This window comes from Bos grunniens, chromosome 18, assembly GCF_055505025.1.
Source record: "Bos grunniens cultivar Pamir isolate PY7600 chromosome 18, Bosgru_T2T1.0, whole genome shotgun sequence".
NCBI classification, from domain to species: Eukaryota; Metazoa; Chordata; class Mammalia; order Artiodactyla; family Bovidae; genus Bos; species Bos grunniens.
Genome location: NC_141182.1, coordinates 25,721,410 through 25,738,682, shown reverse-complemented (window position 1 = coordinate 25,738,682; position 17,273 = coordinate 25,721,410). Strand labels below are relative to the sequence as shown.

At 57.8% G+C, this 17,273-nt stretch overlaps 1 protein-coding gene across 3 annotated transcripts in view; it reads right to left on the bottom strand.

The window, feature by feature from the left end:
* ADGRG1 (adhesion G protein-coupled receptor G1) overlaps positions 1–16,801 on the bottom strand; it is a 46,204-nt gene extending 29,403 nt beyond the window's left edge. The window contains exons 1-3 of one of the 3 annotated variants that reach the window (XM_086350827.1): positions 16,716–16,801; positions 8,850–8,918; positions 8,042–8,294 (exon numbers count right to left, since the gene is read on the bottom strand). In XM_086350827.1, coding sequence (XP_086206953.1) covers positions 8,042–8,294; positions 8,850–8,854 — 258 coding nt within the window. In that variant the 5' untranslated portion in view covers positions 8,855–8,918; positions 16,716–16,801. Of the gene's footprint in view, positions 1–7,712; positions 7,942–8,041; positions 8,295–8,849; positions 8,919–16,715 lie in introns of those variants that run through there. The other 2 variants (XM_086350828.1, XM_086350829.1) reach the window with 2 other exon arrangements.
* Positions 16,802–17,273: the final 472 nt, after the last annotated feature.

Sequence of the window (17,273 nt, the reverse complement as noted above, 5' to 3'; positions counted from 1 at the left end):
GGATGGCATCACTGACTCAATGGACATGAGCTTGAGTAAGCTCCAGGAGTTGGTGATGGACAGGGAGGCCTGGCGTGCTGCAGTCCATGGGGTCGCAAAGAGTTGGACATGACTGAATGACTGAACTGAACTGTCGTGCACAAGCCTGGAAGCCCAAGGCTTTCCTAGACCAGTGGGACCACAGACATACTTTCACAGGTGCTGGATTATTTGATGTTTGAGATCCTGTCTGAACTGTGATCAAAATTAGAGTTTTCTCTCTACGTGGAGGCAGAGTACACACTACTACACCTTCCACCACCTGCTCCCATGGCCCCAGGAGAGAGGGGGCCCAGGCATGCAATTTACCAACGAAGGTGGGTCGTGCACCCACTGCTCCAAATGCCAAATCTCCCATCTGGACTCCCTGTGGGCTCCCCAGAGTGGAGCAAGGAGGGGAAATGGTATGTGCCTGTGGCCAGGGAGGATCCTGGGGTCTAGGCACCTGGAGGAAGGTGTATCCCTAGGACCAGCCTGCAGAGACTCATGATGGAGCTGGGGCAGAGATAGGAACCATGAGGGAGCATGAACCACATGATGTGCACCTGACCTTCTGCAATGCACACAGCTGCCCTGAGAGGAGTAGGTATTATTAAGCTCATTTTACAACTGGGAAAACTGAGGCTCAGAGAGGAGAAGCTTCTTTCCTGGGGTCACATGGCGGTGAAACTGAACTTACAGGTAGTTCTATGCACTCCCTCAACTGTGATGCCCCCAGCCCCAGCCCTGGAATCTCCAGAACATGGAGAGGAGTTGCCAGCCACTCCAGGGAAGTGGACATGAGACCCAAGAGGCTACGCGATGTGTCCAAAGCATTCCAGCCCAGAAGTCAGACCCTCACCCATAGGCTCATGGGGTTTGCAAGCACTCCCATCCTTCCAGGTCATTAGTTACTGCAGCTCCCAACTCTGGTTCCCTAAACCCGGGTGGGAGAGCAGAGGCCAGACTCCCAGATGCACTGACACCCACTGCAGGGTCTCCTTGGGGAGACCCTGGTTGTCCTTTCCGCCACAAATGGCAATGTGCACTGCCTCCAGACCTGGCCCAGGTACTAGGACCCAGATATTCTCGGCTTCTAGCCAAGGAACTGAATAATAGACTCTGCCCATTTGGTCTGGGGTGTGTACCTAGGTGGCAGAGCCCCAGGCGGGTGTGGCAGATGTGGTCATGGACAAAGGATAAGTACAGCTTTGAGGAAACTGCATGAGGATTCCTTTCAGCCTTGCCCACTGTCCGCAGCTCTCACCAGGTGATGTCACATGCAGGTGTGGGGGAGGGGAAGTGCCATGAGGCCAGGCACACACCTACCAGGCACAGACCTACTGGATGAGGGAGAGCAAGGGGTACCTGATAATTCAGGAGGTGGGTGTCCACCCTTCCCAACTCCTCCATCAGACCTTCCTTCCTCACGCCTGTCCTGTTCCCCTGATGTCCTCTTGCCCTCTGTGCCTCCCATCCAGCTTACTGAGCTGTTTACAGGCTAAAGAATTGATGCTTTTGAACTGTGGTGTTGGAGAAGACTCTTGAGAGTCCCTTGGACAGTGAGGAGATCCAACCAATCCATTCTAAAGGAGATCAGTCCTGGGTGTTCATTGAAAGGACTGACGCTGAAACTCCAATACTTTGGCCACCTGATGCGAAGATTTGACTCATTTGAAAAGACCTTGATGCTGGGAATGATTGAAGGCGGGAGGAGAAGGGGATGACAGAGGATGAGATGGTTGGATGGCATCACCGACTCAATGGACATGAGTTTGACTAAGCTCCAGGCGTTGGTGATAGACAGGGAGGGAAGCCTGGCGTACTGCAGTCCATGGGGTCTCAAAGAGTTGGACATGACTGAGCAACTGAACTGAACTGAGGAGCCTCTGAAGATGTAATGGATGGTTCTAATGGTGGGTGTACTGGCAAGACTTGGAGAGGGCTTTTATATGAAGGCGCCACCTACCCACAAACATTGCCTGATGCTAGAATGGGCAGGGTCGGAAAAGCTCAGGACTGGAAAGAGCCGTGAAGATCCCCACATGGTATCTGAGGTCCCCCTACAACTTCCCTGTCAGACTTAAATACCAGCAGGTGCGGGGAACTCACTACCTCAGTTGGGAACATCATCTGCAGGGCCACAGGCAAAGATCCAGGTTCGGAGTCAGGAGACTATCTCTGACCGGCCAGGGGACCTTGGCCTGCTTCCTCATCTGTGAAATGTACAGATTCAAAACTCCGAGGGCAGCTGCACCACGACTGAATGAAGGCCTTTGTAGGCAGTGGAGCTGTACGCACCAGGGCTGGGGGGTTGGTTAGGAGTCGCCCAGGGCGGTTGACACACACTGAACTGGTGACAAAGCAGAGGAGCAGTGGGCAGAGGGTGCCAGGCCAAGCATGACTCAGCTGCCCCCTGGGGTCACCCCTCACATTTGTCACCATTAAGGCAGGTGGGTTTGGGCAGTTGTGCCCCTGCCATAGGGTCAGAAACCAGGATGCCAGCCACAGAGCCACACCCCTGAGGGCCAGACTCAGCCAGGGACCCCCACCCTCACTGCCCAGGGGTCAAGGGGACTCAGCTACCCCAGGAGACCAGCCCAGCTCAAACCCAGGTCTCCCCTGCAGGTTTGGGACAGTGGTCAAGCCAGGCAGGCCTTGGGTCTCCAGGGGCAGGAGGGACCCTCATTCTGGGACTGTTCCTCAGGCCAGCAGATCAAGAGGCCATTGGATGAGGGTGTCCAGGGGGCCTCTCTGGGGCTTGGGTCCTTTCCCAGTGATGTCATGGGAAGACAGGGCTAATGCTTGTGATAAGCTCACTGCGGCTCCCTCAGAGAAGGGCTCGGTGATGGCCCAGAAGAGTGGCGATGACATCGCTAATGGTGTGCCAGGCCCTATACCCAGTGGTTGAGATTTCTTGGCTCACTTAACCCTCTCAAGGTGCCATTGCTGTTATTTATTATTGTTGAATCATTAAGCAGTGTCCGACTCTTTTGCAACCCTATGGACTCCTCCATCCATGGGATTTCCCAGGCAGGAATACTGCAGTGGGTTGCCATGCCCTTCTCCAGGGGATCTTTCCAACCCAGGGATCAAACCTGCATCTCCTGCATTGGCAGGTGGATTCTTTACCACTGAGTCACCAGGGAAGCCCCAAGGTGCCATTATTATCCTCAATTTGAAGATAACAAAAATAGGCACAGAGAGGCTAATACACCTGTCCAAGTTCACACAGCTGGGCCAGAATGGGGCAACCCAGAGCCACCCATCTTGTGCTGCCTCCCCCAGGGGGACAACTGAGCTGGGCAATGGGAAAGCAAAGGTCCAGAACAGCTGGGAATGGGGGGGTCTACTGTTCAAGGGCCCCTACAGCCCGGGGCTGACTCAGATGATTCCCACAGGGTCTCACTTAGGGATTCAGGTATCCTTCTGCCCGTTTGACAGCCTAAGGAATGCTGCTGCTGCTGCTGCTAAGTCACTTCAGTCGTGTCCGACTCTGTGCGACCCCATAGACGGCAGCCCACCAGGCTCCCCGTCCCTGGGATTCTCCAGGTAAGAACACTGGAGTGGATTGCCATTTCCTCCTCCAATGCATGAAAGTGAAAAGTCAAAGTGAAGTCGCTCAGTCGTGTCCAACTCCTAGCGACCCCATTGACTGCAGGCCACCAGGCTCCTCCGTCCATGGGATTTTTCCAGGCAAGAGTACTGGAGTGGGGTGTCATTGCCTTCTCCAGCCTAAGGAATGAGGCTTAGAGAAATTAAGCCACCTGCTCAAGGTCACTTTTCAAGGATGTAAACTCAGTTCTAACTGAACTACCGTGTGACCAAACCTGAAGCCCAAACTTCCAGCAGAGGTTTAGGGAAGACCCATCAATGCTGCACACTGTGCTGAGTACATGCTTTGCAGCCATTTCCCCCAAATTCCAGCAATAATCCTGGGGTGGGGGGGTCACCTCGATGCACAGGTGTGAACACTGAGGTCTGGGAGGTTGTGACCTTAGGCAGCAGGATACAAGCCCGAAAGTCCTCTGCTCTCACCCCTGGGCCCAGAGAGCTAAGGGCAGGGCTTCTGGAAGGAGGAAGGCAAAGACCCGGGACTGGAGGGAAGTCAGAGGTGGCTCTGATCGCTCACTGCTGCTCATCTTGGAGGTAGTGTGAGTGGCCCTGGGAGCCAGGCTGGAGCCATTAGCTGTCTAACCACCGGCCTTTCAGGGGACCAGAGCTGGGCTGGCTCCCGGACAGAGAGGCCCCCACCCCTAGGCCATCTCTCTCTAATGCAGAAGCCTGTCTACTGGTGCCCGGAAGCCCTGCCAGCTCCTCCAGGGCTCAGCTTTTATCTCAGCCTGCCTGAACTGCCAAGTGCGCCACAAGCTGCCTGAGCCTGAGCCAGCGCCAGCCCAAGAGCCCAACTCCCACCACCCTGGCCTCCCCGCCAAAACACAAGTCAGGCTGTGGGTGGGGGGGTAGGGGGGCGGTTCCTGCTGATGCCCAGGTAGCTCTCGGTCTCTTGGGGGATGGGAGGCAGGAAGATGTCCCCCCTCAAGCTATTACATGTCTCTGGGCCTCCGTGCACCCCTCTGCCCAAGGAGGAGATCACAATAGTGAAGGCTAACCTGTGGGACAAGCGCTGGTGTCAGCAATTCACCACATTAGTCCTTCAGGCTCAAAACAGCCCCTGAAGTAGATACTGTTATGTTTTATCTACTTTTTCCAGATAAGGAAAATGAGGCGCAGACACCCAAGTTCACACAACCCGAGAGGAACAAAGCTCTCCCCAGATAAGTGGCCTTGCTTTCTCCATGGGTCCTGTTGCCTTAAAAGCACATGGGCTTAACAGTGGCAAGGATGGGGTTCAGGACAAGGGCACATGTCCTCTGCCCCCAGCATGGAGTCCGGCCTGGCTGAGGAGTCCCCTTCCCATGGAGAGGGGCAGAAGAACACAGTGGACAAGAGCCCAGACTCTGCAGCCCCCAAGATAAGAGGTCACTCCTGGAGGAGCCTCCTGTGCCTCAGTGCTCTCATCTCTAAAATGGGTGCACCAGGAGCTTGTAGCTTGTGGGAATAAAGGAGTGTTCAAAACGCTGAGCCTAGGCCTGGCAGAGTCCAAGGGCAGCAAGGATCCAGGACTGTTCTAGTCCAGCCAAGCCCCCAGGGAACCAGAATTGGGGCTTGAGGGGCCTGCAAGGGGTGGGGATATTTCAGCCCACCTGTGCCAGGGCAGGCGCCGGGCAGGGGTCAGAAAATGTGTATCTTTGCTCCTTCCTCCAGCAGCTCCAACCTGACCCCCAAATCTGCAGGGCTCCCCGGGGGCCCCAAGGAACTCCTGATGAGCAAGAGGACCAGACTGGCAGAGGGCAAGCTTGGGGAGGCTGGGGTCCAGCCAGGACTCCATGCCACTTGAGAGGCCCCTCGGTGCCAGGCCTGCCCTGCCCCCACTTGCCATCTGCCTGGTCCCTGGGGTCCTGGTCCCCCCAGCTGCTGGGTTTGCTCATGTGATGTCCCAGCTGCTGTGAGTCAGAACACAGAGTCACAGGGCTGCCCCGGGATCAGGCTTGGGGGTGCTGAACCTGCTCTGGTTCTAGGTGGGGTGGCAGCAGTGAGATTTGGGGCTGTGTGGTCACATTTCCCCCATTCCCCACCAGCCCTGCCCCTGACTCTTCACTCCAGCCCCCGCCATCCACCATCCACACGCAGGTCTTGCTGAGGATGAAGTGACCCGGGGCTAGACTCAACCAGAGCACCGTCCACGTGGCCTCCTTCATGGCAGACTCTGCCCTGCCCATCTTGCACTTGTCATGCTGGACCTTGCTAGGAAGCCCACCCCCGCTGCACATGGACTGGCCACAGTTCTGCCGCCTCTTGTACCTGTCCTTCTCCTGGACTGGCCGACCACTACCCCACTCTGTTCCCTCAGCCATGAAACTCCTCCCTCCAAACAGGAGCCTTGGGCCTGGGGTAGCCAGACCCTCCCACCCCAATCACAATCCTGCCCTTCTCATCCAGCTTGGGTGGCAGCCCACACCCCCAGAAACTTCCCCCTCATCCCCCACCTGGCCTGGCTGCAGTACTGCCAAGTCTTCCCACCATCCCTTCCCCTGCGAGCAGATTGCAACCCGCCGGCCTGGCACTCAGGCTACCAAAATGACACATGCCAGCTCTCCAGTACCATCATCTGCTCCAGTCCCCCCAGTTCTCATCATTCTTAAACCTTTTCCCACTGCAGTTTCTCAGCCAGGAATGCCACCCCTGCCACCCCATCAGCCCTCCCCCTCTCCCCACCAGCCTCCAAGACCACCTCTATGCCCTCTGCGGAGCCTCCCATCCTCCCAGGTCAGGAAATTCTCTCCTCCTCCGTCAGCAAGCTTATCTCCTTCCTTGGCCTCAGATCCTAATTGTCTTGTTTGTTTGTATCCCTGACAAGTTGAGGGTGTCCTGCCCAGTGGCCCAGGGAACCACCAAGGCTGGCAACAACAGAGCAGGCTGTCTAGCAGAGCCTCTGCCTCCCTCAGAACCACACCCGCCCAGAATGGTGTCCTTCACAACCTGACCCTCTCGGAGCCAAGCCCAGGAGAGGAGGCGGGCCAGCTACCACCCCCCACCCCAACACACACTTCCACTTATCAGCAGGGCCAACTGCACCCAGAGAGAGAGAGAGGCAAGGCAAGGTGGCTGTGGTGATGCTAAGACCAAGGTGGGGGTGCATCTCAGGCCCCTGGGGTCCCTGCAGCAAAGGGGCTCAGGTCTGGCTCCAAGAGCTAGTCCTACCCTGGTCATTGGCAGGGAAGACCCCACGGGGACCCTGGCCTGGGATCTGGGGGACTAACTCAGTCCCTGATGGTTCTCACTGACTCCAGACCCTTCTCCCCGACTCAATCCCAAGGAATCAACACTCTGCCCTCAGCATAGCCCAAGCGTGGGTGGGGTGGGGTGGGTAGGGCAGGGGCTTGGCTCTGGACCACCCACACTCCATTTGTCTCATTCAAATGAGTCCCCACCCCTAGAACAGAACCAGGCACACAGTAGGCACTCAATTATTATTTACATAATTAACTTCTTGGGCCCTCTATAGCCACAAAGGCTATTCTTCCCCACCCCACCTCACCCAGGCAAGAGCTGCTCCAAGCAGGATGGTAGTGGTGGCGGCATGGTGAGAGGGGCCCCTGCCTCAACTCATGTCCCCCGCAACCCTCCTCAGTAAAATGAGCACCAGCCACCTCCGTGGGGGCCATGGGAGACCCTAACTCCCATGAAACGGCACCACAGGAAGGAGGCTGGTTGGGAAGGAGGTGGGGAAAGAAACCAGAAGTCCCACAGGTGGGGAGGCCCTATCAACTCTGAGCAGACGGGGACCTGGGGCCTGGCGGTTAGCAAGCCGGGGGCACTTCCCCATTGACTGCCACTGGTTCCCAGGATGCTCTCTCTCATCTCAGGTCCCCCATGTTCAGACCCCACTGCCAGGTTGGTCTCCTCCCAAAGGCTGGGCCTGGGCCGTGAAGAGCCACGTTGCCCCTGGCTCAGTGGGCGGCGGGGGGGGTCCCCACACACAGCCCCAGGGCAGCTACAGGCAAGGCTGCCCCTCAAGTGCCCCTGCCCAGCCGCCTTGCCCTATCCTCTCCTCCCTGAAGCCAGAGTCTGGCTTTCCCTCCCCGCACTTGTTCTGTGATCTTGAGTGAGCCCCCTGCCCTCTCACCAACCTTGCTTCTATCATCTGAACGGCAGGAGCAGGAGACAACGGTACCTCCCCGTCCACGGAGCAGACCCAGGCTTGTCGGACCCAGGGACCCTACCACTCCCAGCCTCAGTTTCCCCCGCTAACAAACGGCTCTGAGAGGTTCCACCCTCTCCGGCTCCACCCCCTCCCGCGGCATTTCGCTGTCCATCTGCCTGCAACTCTCCAGCCCCGGCACAGCCCTGCTCATGTGTAGGTTAGAGACTTCAGAACCACGCTCCACCGCCACCCCACCCTCAGCCGCACACACCCCCGTTTCGCCTCCCTCCTGCCGTCAAGCCCTTGATCCGGTACCTGGTGATGAGCAGAAGGTCCCGTGTGGGACCAGGCAGCGGAACCACCTTTAAAGATCCACCTCTGAGGCTTAACCTGCCAGCCGTGGTCCCGCAGGGGCCGAGGGAGCTGGTGCGCGTGGAGACTCCCTCTCCTGAGGCAGTGCAAGGCAAGCAGCCAGTGTGGAGCCGGGGGAGGCTCCGGGGTGTGTTTGCAGGGGGTGGGGGGGGACACCCCCCTCCTGCCCCAGCTGGGCTCCTCCCTCCTCCAAGCTCTGCCGGGGATGACGGGACCATACGTGAGTCACACGGATTTCTCAGAGGGAGGCTGGGAGGGGGCAGGGCTGAGAGCACCGAGGCGGGGACATTGGGGGATGCCCATGACTCAGCACTGGGCAAGGGGGCACTTCGGCCTCACCTCCCCCCACCCCCCATCCAGGTGCCAGGCTTTGTGGACGGATGCTGGTCAGAGATAACTGCCTCCTCGCCCTCCATCTGTTACTTCCCCAAGGCTGTTCTCCCCAAAGTTCCCGCAGAGAGGCCAGGGTTACTATGGCAACAGTCTGCCCCGATGCCGCCCCCTCCACCCAGGGCCCGGCAACAACTGCCCCTTCCTGAAAGAAAGGCCGGCCTCCTTGGCAGCAGGCAGGAGCCGGTGCTGACCAGCAGAGCGGAAGGGACTCCGTGGAAAGGGGGGGGGGGCGGTGTCAAGCACCTGGCATGCGGCCAGCCAGGCCACACACAACTGGCCACTTGACCTTGACTCCTCCCTGAGCCTCAGTTCGTCCTCCCAGCAGAGGGACCCACCTCAGTGCTCCCCAAGCACTCACAACATTCAGCAGACTCAGGTCTTGCAGTCTGAGACTCCAGGGGCTTCTTGAAATGGCCTTCCAGTTTGTCTGCTGGGTCAAAGGGGGAAACTGAGGCCCAGGGGAGGAACCCTTCCAGGGGGCTCCGAAAGCTCAGAGAGAGAAATTTGAAAATGGGCTGACTCCCTCTTTCCCTTTCTGGCCACTGGCCTCTGTCTGCAGTTTCCTCTCACTGTTAACCTTCACGGCCATCCTGGGAGTCAGAAAACTTCAGATGGCCCACGCTCCCCCACTGTGGAGGGCGGGGAATCCCTCATCTTCCCTCATCCCTGCAATGTGAACCAATGATTTCCAAGTCACAGATGCTGGAAGGATTTCATAGCCTAATGAGGGCAAGTGATGAGAGCAACAATAACAACAGTAATAATAATAATTAATAATAAGGATTATATGTACTGACCATTTACTACATTCCAGACTCTTCCCTGGCGCCATACCCGTTGCACCATGGGAAAACTCGTTGCTCAGACCAGCGCCTGACACTTGATGAGCCCTCAGTCAATGTTCGCCATGAATGTGCTGAAGCAGAAGGAAGAGCTAGGAAGCCCAGAGAAGGGAATTAACTTGCACAAGATAGCACAGCTGGGAAGTGGCAGAGGTGGGACAGGACCCCAGATGGTCTGGCTCCACAGCCATCCGTCCTAACCGCTCATGAACTTAGACTCCCAGGCCTCTGGAGCGGGCCCTGGACACAATGGATGCCCAGGGCCCTAAGGTCCCTTCTCTCTCACGGGGATCTGCAGAAGGGCCTGGATCATTCACCTGCTGCTGCATGAATGGAAGCTTTTCAGGCAGCCCAGGAGGCCAGGGGCTGCTGCCGGTGAAGTCCATCCCTTACCTGCTCGTATAAATCAAGCTGCAGGGAAGAGGAAGGGCAATAAAGCTACATAGCGGGGTACAAGGAAGTCCCCAGGCCTGAGCTTCTGGAAAGCAGTGCTGTGCTCTCCAGTCAGCCCGCTGACCAAGCTGTGCCCCTGCCTGGGAGAGGTGGGCACTGGGTCTGTGTCCAGCTGGCTGCTCCCTCCCAGGGCTGCAGTGAGCACTGCCTCATGGCCAGGGCAGGAAGGGCCAGTCCACATTGGAGACCAAGAAACAAGGGGTGAAGATGTTCTTCCTCACCAGAAAAAGGACAGGGAGGAAAGAACCCAGGAAAAGGATCCAGGATTTCTTAAATTCATGTCTTTGGGCAAATCATCACTGCTAAGGTTCAGTTACCCCAAGGTCTGTCCTTCAGGGCCAGGCCAGATGGTCACTGGAGCAGCCTCAGCTGTTCTCCGGGATCCAGGCCAGCCAGACAGCAACCAGATACACACACACACATGCCACAGAGGGTACTGGCTAGCAGGGCGCAGATGGAGGGTCAGCAGCGCCACTCTGCAGTTGGCAGGGACTTGCTGAGCTGGATGTCCAAGCAAGGGACGCAGAAGCCTGGAGCTAACTGCCACCCTGGCCATGTAGGAAAGGCCCTAGAAGGTGGCTCAGCCGGACAGGAGCTGCTCACCAGGCTCTGCCTGCTCTCTCACCATCAGCCTGCTCAGAGACCTACTATCTGCTGGGTACTGTGCCAGGCTCCAGGGGTTGGGGGACAAGCCTGGCTCACAATGTAGCAACACTGGGGAGTCAGTTATCAGCACCATAGAGCCCCAGGGAGCTCTGGGAGTCGGAGAAGAGAAACCAAATAAATTATTATTAATCACAACACTACCTCTTACTGTGCTTCCCAGCTGGCGCTACAGGAAAGAACCTGCCTGCCAATGCAAGAGACAGAAGAGACGCAGGTTCAATCCCTGGGTAGGGAAGATCCCCTGGAGGAGGAAACAGCAGCCCACTCCAGTATTCTTGTCTGGAAAATCCCTATGGACAGAGGAGCCTGGCAGGCTGCAGTCCATGGGGTCGCAGAGAGTCAGACATGCCTAAGGTGACTTAGCACGCATGCTGCCTGTTCCTAGTACTGCTACCGGGACTGATTACCAGGGCTGTGTCCATAGGCTCTGAGCAAAATGCTCAGCTCTATCTGAGTTCTCGTTGTATCCTCCACCCTGTGGGCTGGTCGTGCTTGTGTTTCAGACCCAAATGGCCTGTGTCTGGGTCTCCAACCCGTGGGCTCTAACCAAGCACCTGCCAGGCACCAGGCTCCTGCTAGGTTCATCACAGTCATGATTTCCCCTGCGTCTCAGGACAGTTGTTATCCTGCTCCACTGAAGAGGGACAAGGCTCAGAGAGGCTGAGGATCACAGCCAGGGTTTGAAACAGGTTTGTTGGCCCTTGAGAGCAGCTGGGTCTCAAAGAATCAGTTTCAATGAACAGAGACCAGCAGGAAGGACTTTCTGGGCAGAGGGGACAGCATCAACAGAGAGGGGAGAAGCCTCCAACATGGGAGGCATCCTTGGAAAGAAGTAGGATCTAATTAGTGGGTGAAGGCAGATTCAGGAAGATCTTGAAAGCAGGGAGTTTGCTTCTGAAGGGGTTTCATCAATGCTGCTGAGAAGCCAGGGAAGGAAATTTCTTGTGACCAGCACGCAAAAGGTGGTCCACAGACCTACAGCATGATCAGAGGAGTCATTAGGAATCCAGCATCTCAGGTGTGCCCCAGACCTACCGAATCAGAGTATGTATTTAAACAAGATCCTAGGTGGTCCCAGCATTTATTCAAGCAGGAGGAACCTTGGTCTGCTCTAGCAGCTGCACCAGCATTGAGGGGATGGGATATGGAAGGGAGGCCAGAGCCCAGCTGGGGCTTTAGAGATGGAAGCGGGTGGGAGGCTAGGGATTTTGGTCCAAGAAATGAGAAGCAGAGGCTGGGACCCCCACTCCACACATGAGAGGGGATACAATGTCATAGACTGTCCAGAAATGCAGGGGGCATGGGACAGACTGCAGACCTGGGTGACAGGGAAGAGGCTGCCCTCGGGTACAGCAGAATGGGGTATCCTTGTGATATAGTGGGGAACCTTCCGAAAGCTCACTGGAAACATATAGCTAGGGCTCAGGGGTGAAGGGCTGGGGTCCCTCAGGGCCAGGGAAGGTCATGAACTTTACTGGCTGGTGATAGTGGCCAGAGATGGGGTGGAGAGTGCAGAAAGTTGCAGAAAAGGGCTTCATTTGAAGGGACGGAGGAGAGGTGGTAATGCTACAGCTGAGAGGCTGGACTCAGACTCTGGGCTCAGGCCAACGGGCTTCTGCTCCTGGGTCTGGCAGCCTAGGGACTCAGGCAGCATCTCTAGCCATCCACCATCTGTGCAGATGGTAACAGCACCACCAGTAGTAATAAATGAGGCCACATACGTCAAGCTCCTGGCCCAGCCTGGCACAAACGCGTACTCTGATGTATTTGCAAGGGCTTTGCTGTTCAGAGAAGCCTGCACAGGAGACAGAGGTGAGGCTGTCAGCACGGTGGGAGGACGTGTGGTCCCCAGTACAGGAGGGAGGACAGGACATTCGTGGTGGTCACAGTGGCAGAGGCGTGGGCAAGTAGGAGGGTACAGTGGGGCTTCTTCCTGGAGGCCTCACCCTTTCCCGACTCTAATCCTCCAGCCTGGGCAGCCTTGCAAACAGTGAAGCACTGTGCCCACCGTCAGGAAAGTCACCACTGCCTGTGTATGGGTGGGTTCTTATTGGAAAAGAATTGTCCAAGTTCAGGCTTCTCCCCCTTGCAAGTTGAGTGTCCCTGAAAATAACGGAGCACCATGCCTGGCACACAGTAGGTGCTTGACAAATGTTGGCCAATATCATGATTATCACCAAGTCAACGCAAATGCCACAGGCCCACACTCCGCCATTTGCAAAGCTCTTTCATGTCCAGTGTCTCCTCTACAGACAGTGATGGCTGTTCCCACTTAACAGAGATGAAGACGGAGGCTCAGAATTTTTCCAAAGCCTCACAGTGCATCCGCATGAGAGACAGGATTCGAACCCTGGTCCTGTGACTCAGACTATGTACTTGGTGGCCAATGCTGTCAGCCACCTCCCTGTTCATTCCCGTGGGAAAGCTTCCTGGCCACAGGCGTGGGGGCAGCCACAGTCCCATGATAACACCATCACAGCCACCCCAGGGCGCAGGGGGTTGGCACAGGCCATGTGACTCAGCCGCCCTCACAAAGGGAGCTGTGTGCCTGGTGCTTTGGGCCTGCCTCCACCACCCATCCCCCAGCTGGAGAAGGAGCAGGGAGCCTGACAAATCCAAGACGCAGGAGAGCTAGAGGATCCTTCAGCCAATGGGACAGGTTTAATGGAGATTCAAGTCTAGACTTGGGGTGCAAGAGGCTGGTGCCAGCTCCAGCGCTGGAATGAAGGACAGGGGTCACCCAGGTCCAAGCTGGCTTTCTGAGGCCTTATTTGGAGGGCCAAGGACAGACTCAACCCCATTGGCTCCTCCCAAGGCACCAGGAAGGTGCCCCACCCATGATTACCTGGCATCAGCTTTCAAAAGCATGGGGCTTGTGGTCTGGGGAAAAAGACACTCCCTGGATACCAACCGCTGGGCTCCTGTGTCCCCAGCACTGACCTCTCGCCACCTTTCCCCCTGAAGGCTTTAGACTCAGAGTCCATGCGCCCCTATTGAGCTCTCACTGTGTACCAAGCAAGGGACTTATGTTTTCTCCCACAGCCCTGCCGAGGAAGTCTTGCCCCTTTTGCTGAAGGGAGAGATGGAGGCTCAGAGAGGGAGGGCACCCAGCCAGAGGTCACACAGGATCTGACTTCAAGGCCAGCATCTTCCCTTAATACCCTCTTCCTGTTCCCAGTGGCATCTTGACCACGTGCCAACAAGAAGTGTCCTTGGACCTGCCCCAGACAGACAGACAGACACTGCCACCCCTCTCCCCCACCCGCCACCTCCTGCAGTCACCCTATTCCTGCCTAGACACATTATGCAGGTCCTTAGACAAAGTTCAGGTTGGCTGGGCCTCCCTGGACCACCCTGCTGACCTTCCCCGGAGGCAGGCACGCCTGGGTGACCAGCTACCTAAGACAGAAGGTAGACAGGGCGGCTACCCCGTCTCCCTGGGCATGACGGAATGTCTGACCTCAGCCCAGCCCCCCAAGTACACGTGCCAGGAAGGTTGGATCCAGCCAGAGCAGGCCTGGAAGGCCATTCTGACCACACTACTGCCTCCAGAAGCCCCTGAACCCAGGGCAAGGGCAGGCCCAGCAAACGGGGGCCGCAAGCCCTCTCCACGATCCTACTCCCCAGGCCACCAGCCTGAACCACCCTTGCTGCGGGAAGTAGGTGCAGGGTGGGGCAGGCAGAGGCCTGGGTTCCACAGGTGAGATCCCATGCTATCTTTACATATCAGGCACCCCTTTGCAGCCCAGGGTTTTGGAGCTGGTGAGCTGGGTGCAGCCTTCCTCCGGGGTTGGGGGGCTGACATCTGGGAGAACTGCTGTTCCCAAGGGGACCTCTGGTGCTCTGCTCTGAGGCAGGCTTGCCTGGGGGAGACCTGGTAATTGCTGCTGTTCAGTCACTAAGTCGTGTCCGATTCTTTGCAACCCCACGGACTGCAGGATGCCAGGCTCCTCTGTCCTCCACTATCTCCCAGAGTTTGTTCAGATTCGTATCCATTGAGTCACTGATACCATTCAACCATCTCATCCTCTGCCACCACTTTCTCCATTTCTCTTCAATCTTCCCCATCATCAGGGTCTTTTCCAATGAGTGGACTCTTCGCCCGGTGATTAGGAGGCTCCCTACTGCCCCTCTCCCACCTGGATTCCTCCCAACACTGCTCCCAAAGTCCTCCAATCAGCATAGCCCAGGACCTGGCATCCAACTGTCCAGATTCGAGCTTCTGAGCCTCAGTGTTCACTGGTGTAACATGGGCCTGCACAGGCTTGTCTGAGGCCAGGGCTTCCAGGGAGTGCGGTCACAGTTGCTCTCACTATTCCAGGCTCTCTTTTCAAGGGCAATTTGGCTCTTAGGAGGAGCAGAAGAGGCTTCTCACTCCTCCATAGGAGCCTCCCTTTCTGGACAGGAGACCCAGGCTGGCCACCCCAGCTGCTGCTGATGTCTCGATGGTTGTGCCCCTTTGGTCGGTGCTCACCCCCAGGCCTGGCCTGTGAGGTTTGGGTGGCAGCTACTCAGACACCCAAGACTTGGGCCAGGTGTCTCTGGTCAGGGGTGAGGCATCACCGCTCCTGAGTCACGGGAGGCAAATGAGGCCCAGAGAAGTTGAGCGACTACCCGCCAGGTGGCACAGCAGCAGGCAAAGACGTCAGATCTCGCTTCATCGTGGGGTAACAGGGTGCCATCTTGCTTGACTGCCACAGGCTCCCCAGGGCTCAGGCTCTCTACTTTGACCTTCCCAGGCAGCCAGTGCCACACCCCCGGCAAGACACATACACACACACACACACACACACACACACACATGCATGCACGCACGCACGCACGCAGGCACGCACGCAACAGCACAGCCTTCCCAGGTGGCGCTAGTGGTAAAGAATCTGCCTGCCAGTGCAGGAGACGCAGGAATCACAGGTTGGATCCCTGGGTCAGGAAGATCCCCTGAGGTAGGAAATGACAACCCACTCCAGTATTCTTGTCTGGAAAAACCCGGAAAAACCCATGGAGAGAGGAGTCCGGGGGGCTAGAGTCCATGGGGTCACAGAGTCGGACACAACTGAGCGTGCACACACACACACACACACACAGAGCTGTGTGGAAGGGGTTGGCTGCAGGAGACGCACCTGGGAGCCATAAAGAGGGTGCCTCAGAGTCCTTACCTGGAACCCGGGGCTACCGTCACTCCTCTTTTGATAAATAAAGAGGCAGGTGTACTTTGTGGAAAGGCCATCCACATCCTGGGAGACGCCCCCAGCATCTCCCAGAAGCACCACTTCCTGCCTGCGCCTCTGCCCTGGCAGCCAGGGCGCCCCAGGGTCTCCCCATAAGTGCTGGGGCGCAGACGGTTCAGGAGGTGTAATGGGGCGATGATGACAGACATTCAATAGCTGGGGTGGCCTAATTAACAGAGGGAACATGGGGAGCCCTTTCTGCTTCCCACACGCCCCAGGGAGCCAAGCTCGTGGGGGCAGAGCTGGCCGGGCGCCAGGCCCCCTCCCGGCTCCATTCCCCCACCTCCATCTGGCTGCCGTGTGGGGCCAGGAGACAGCGTGTGTGTGGGTGGAGGTGGGGCTGGAGATGTCTGCTCCCGTCTTTGTTTTCAGATCTCCGCTCCTGACACCTCCCTCGAGGCAGATAGGGAACCACCCCAGAGACGGCAGGCTGCCCTAGTTCCCACAGGAGGCAATGGTGGGATCAGCCCTTTCCTCCAGGCTGGGACGGGACACGCTGCTAGGTGAGGGGTCTGGGGAGCGGCGGGAAGGACCCTGTGCTGGCCAGAGGGGCAGGCACGCCCCCAGGCCCGCACCCTGGCCCGTCTCACCCAGGGAGACTGCCTTCCCCCGCCTTGTCAAAAGTCAGACAACCTGGGCCAACCAGCTCCCAAACCGGTTTCCTGTGAGATCGCTGGTGGAAGTAGGCTCTGGGTGCTGGGTGCCTGCCTCCTGCCTCCCCATCCAAGCACCGAGGTTTGCAGCCTCCCCTCGGCCCCCCACCTTCCGCAGTCTCCCCGGCTGAGCCCAGGGAGCACACCGCGCCTGCCAGCTTCCCTGATGACCAGCACGTGAGCATGGCCAAACCCCCTTCAGAGCCCCGAGGGGCCACCCTGGGACCGCCAGGACTTTCATGTCAGCGCAGAATCCTGAGTCCTTGCTGGGCCGCACACCTGCCTTCAGGGGTGGAATTAGACTGAAATCAGCCAAGGTCAAGTGAGCCAGGCTGGGAGCCACGCTGCCCCAACCTCTCCGCTCCAAGCAGCCGCTTCTTACCTCAAGTCTGGGCAGGCCCCTGGCCGGACTCTGCCTGTGCGACTTCCTCCCGTCCACCTTCTCCCAGGGCTCCCAGGCACCCAGCCGGAGCTTGTCTGGGCAGGCAGGCCCAGGTATGGCTCCGCCCGCGTGCGTGTCTCTTCCCATTTCCGGTGGCCCCACGGCTCCTGCCTCCCTCTCTCATTCCTGGCTTTCCCTGCAGGGGCTGACTTGGACTCTTGGGTGCTGAAGCCTCCCCGGCCCTCACTACAGCCCTTAATGGGCTTTCTGCACCTCTGTTCGGGGCCTTCTGGGTTGTGGCCCTCCAGGGGTTCCCCAATGTCTCTGAGTCTCAGTGCCCCCTTCCCCAGGGCTGGTGGGCGTCACTGCCCCCATCACCGTATGTGATGACCAGCTCTGCCAGCTCCTGCCTGCCTCCTCTCCGAGCTCAGACCCCACCTGAAGCCTGGGCCCAGACTCATCTGCCTGCAGTAGGAACAAGCCAACAGCCTGCAGCTGGCTGGAGACAGGAGGCGAGGGTGGGGCTCTGGGGCCTGGGGACTGGGGGCATGGTCCCTG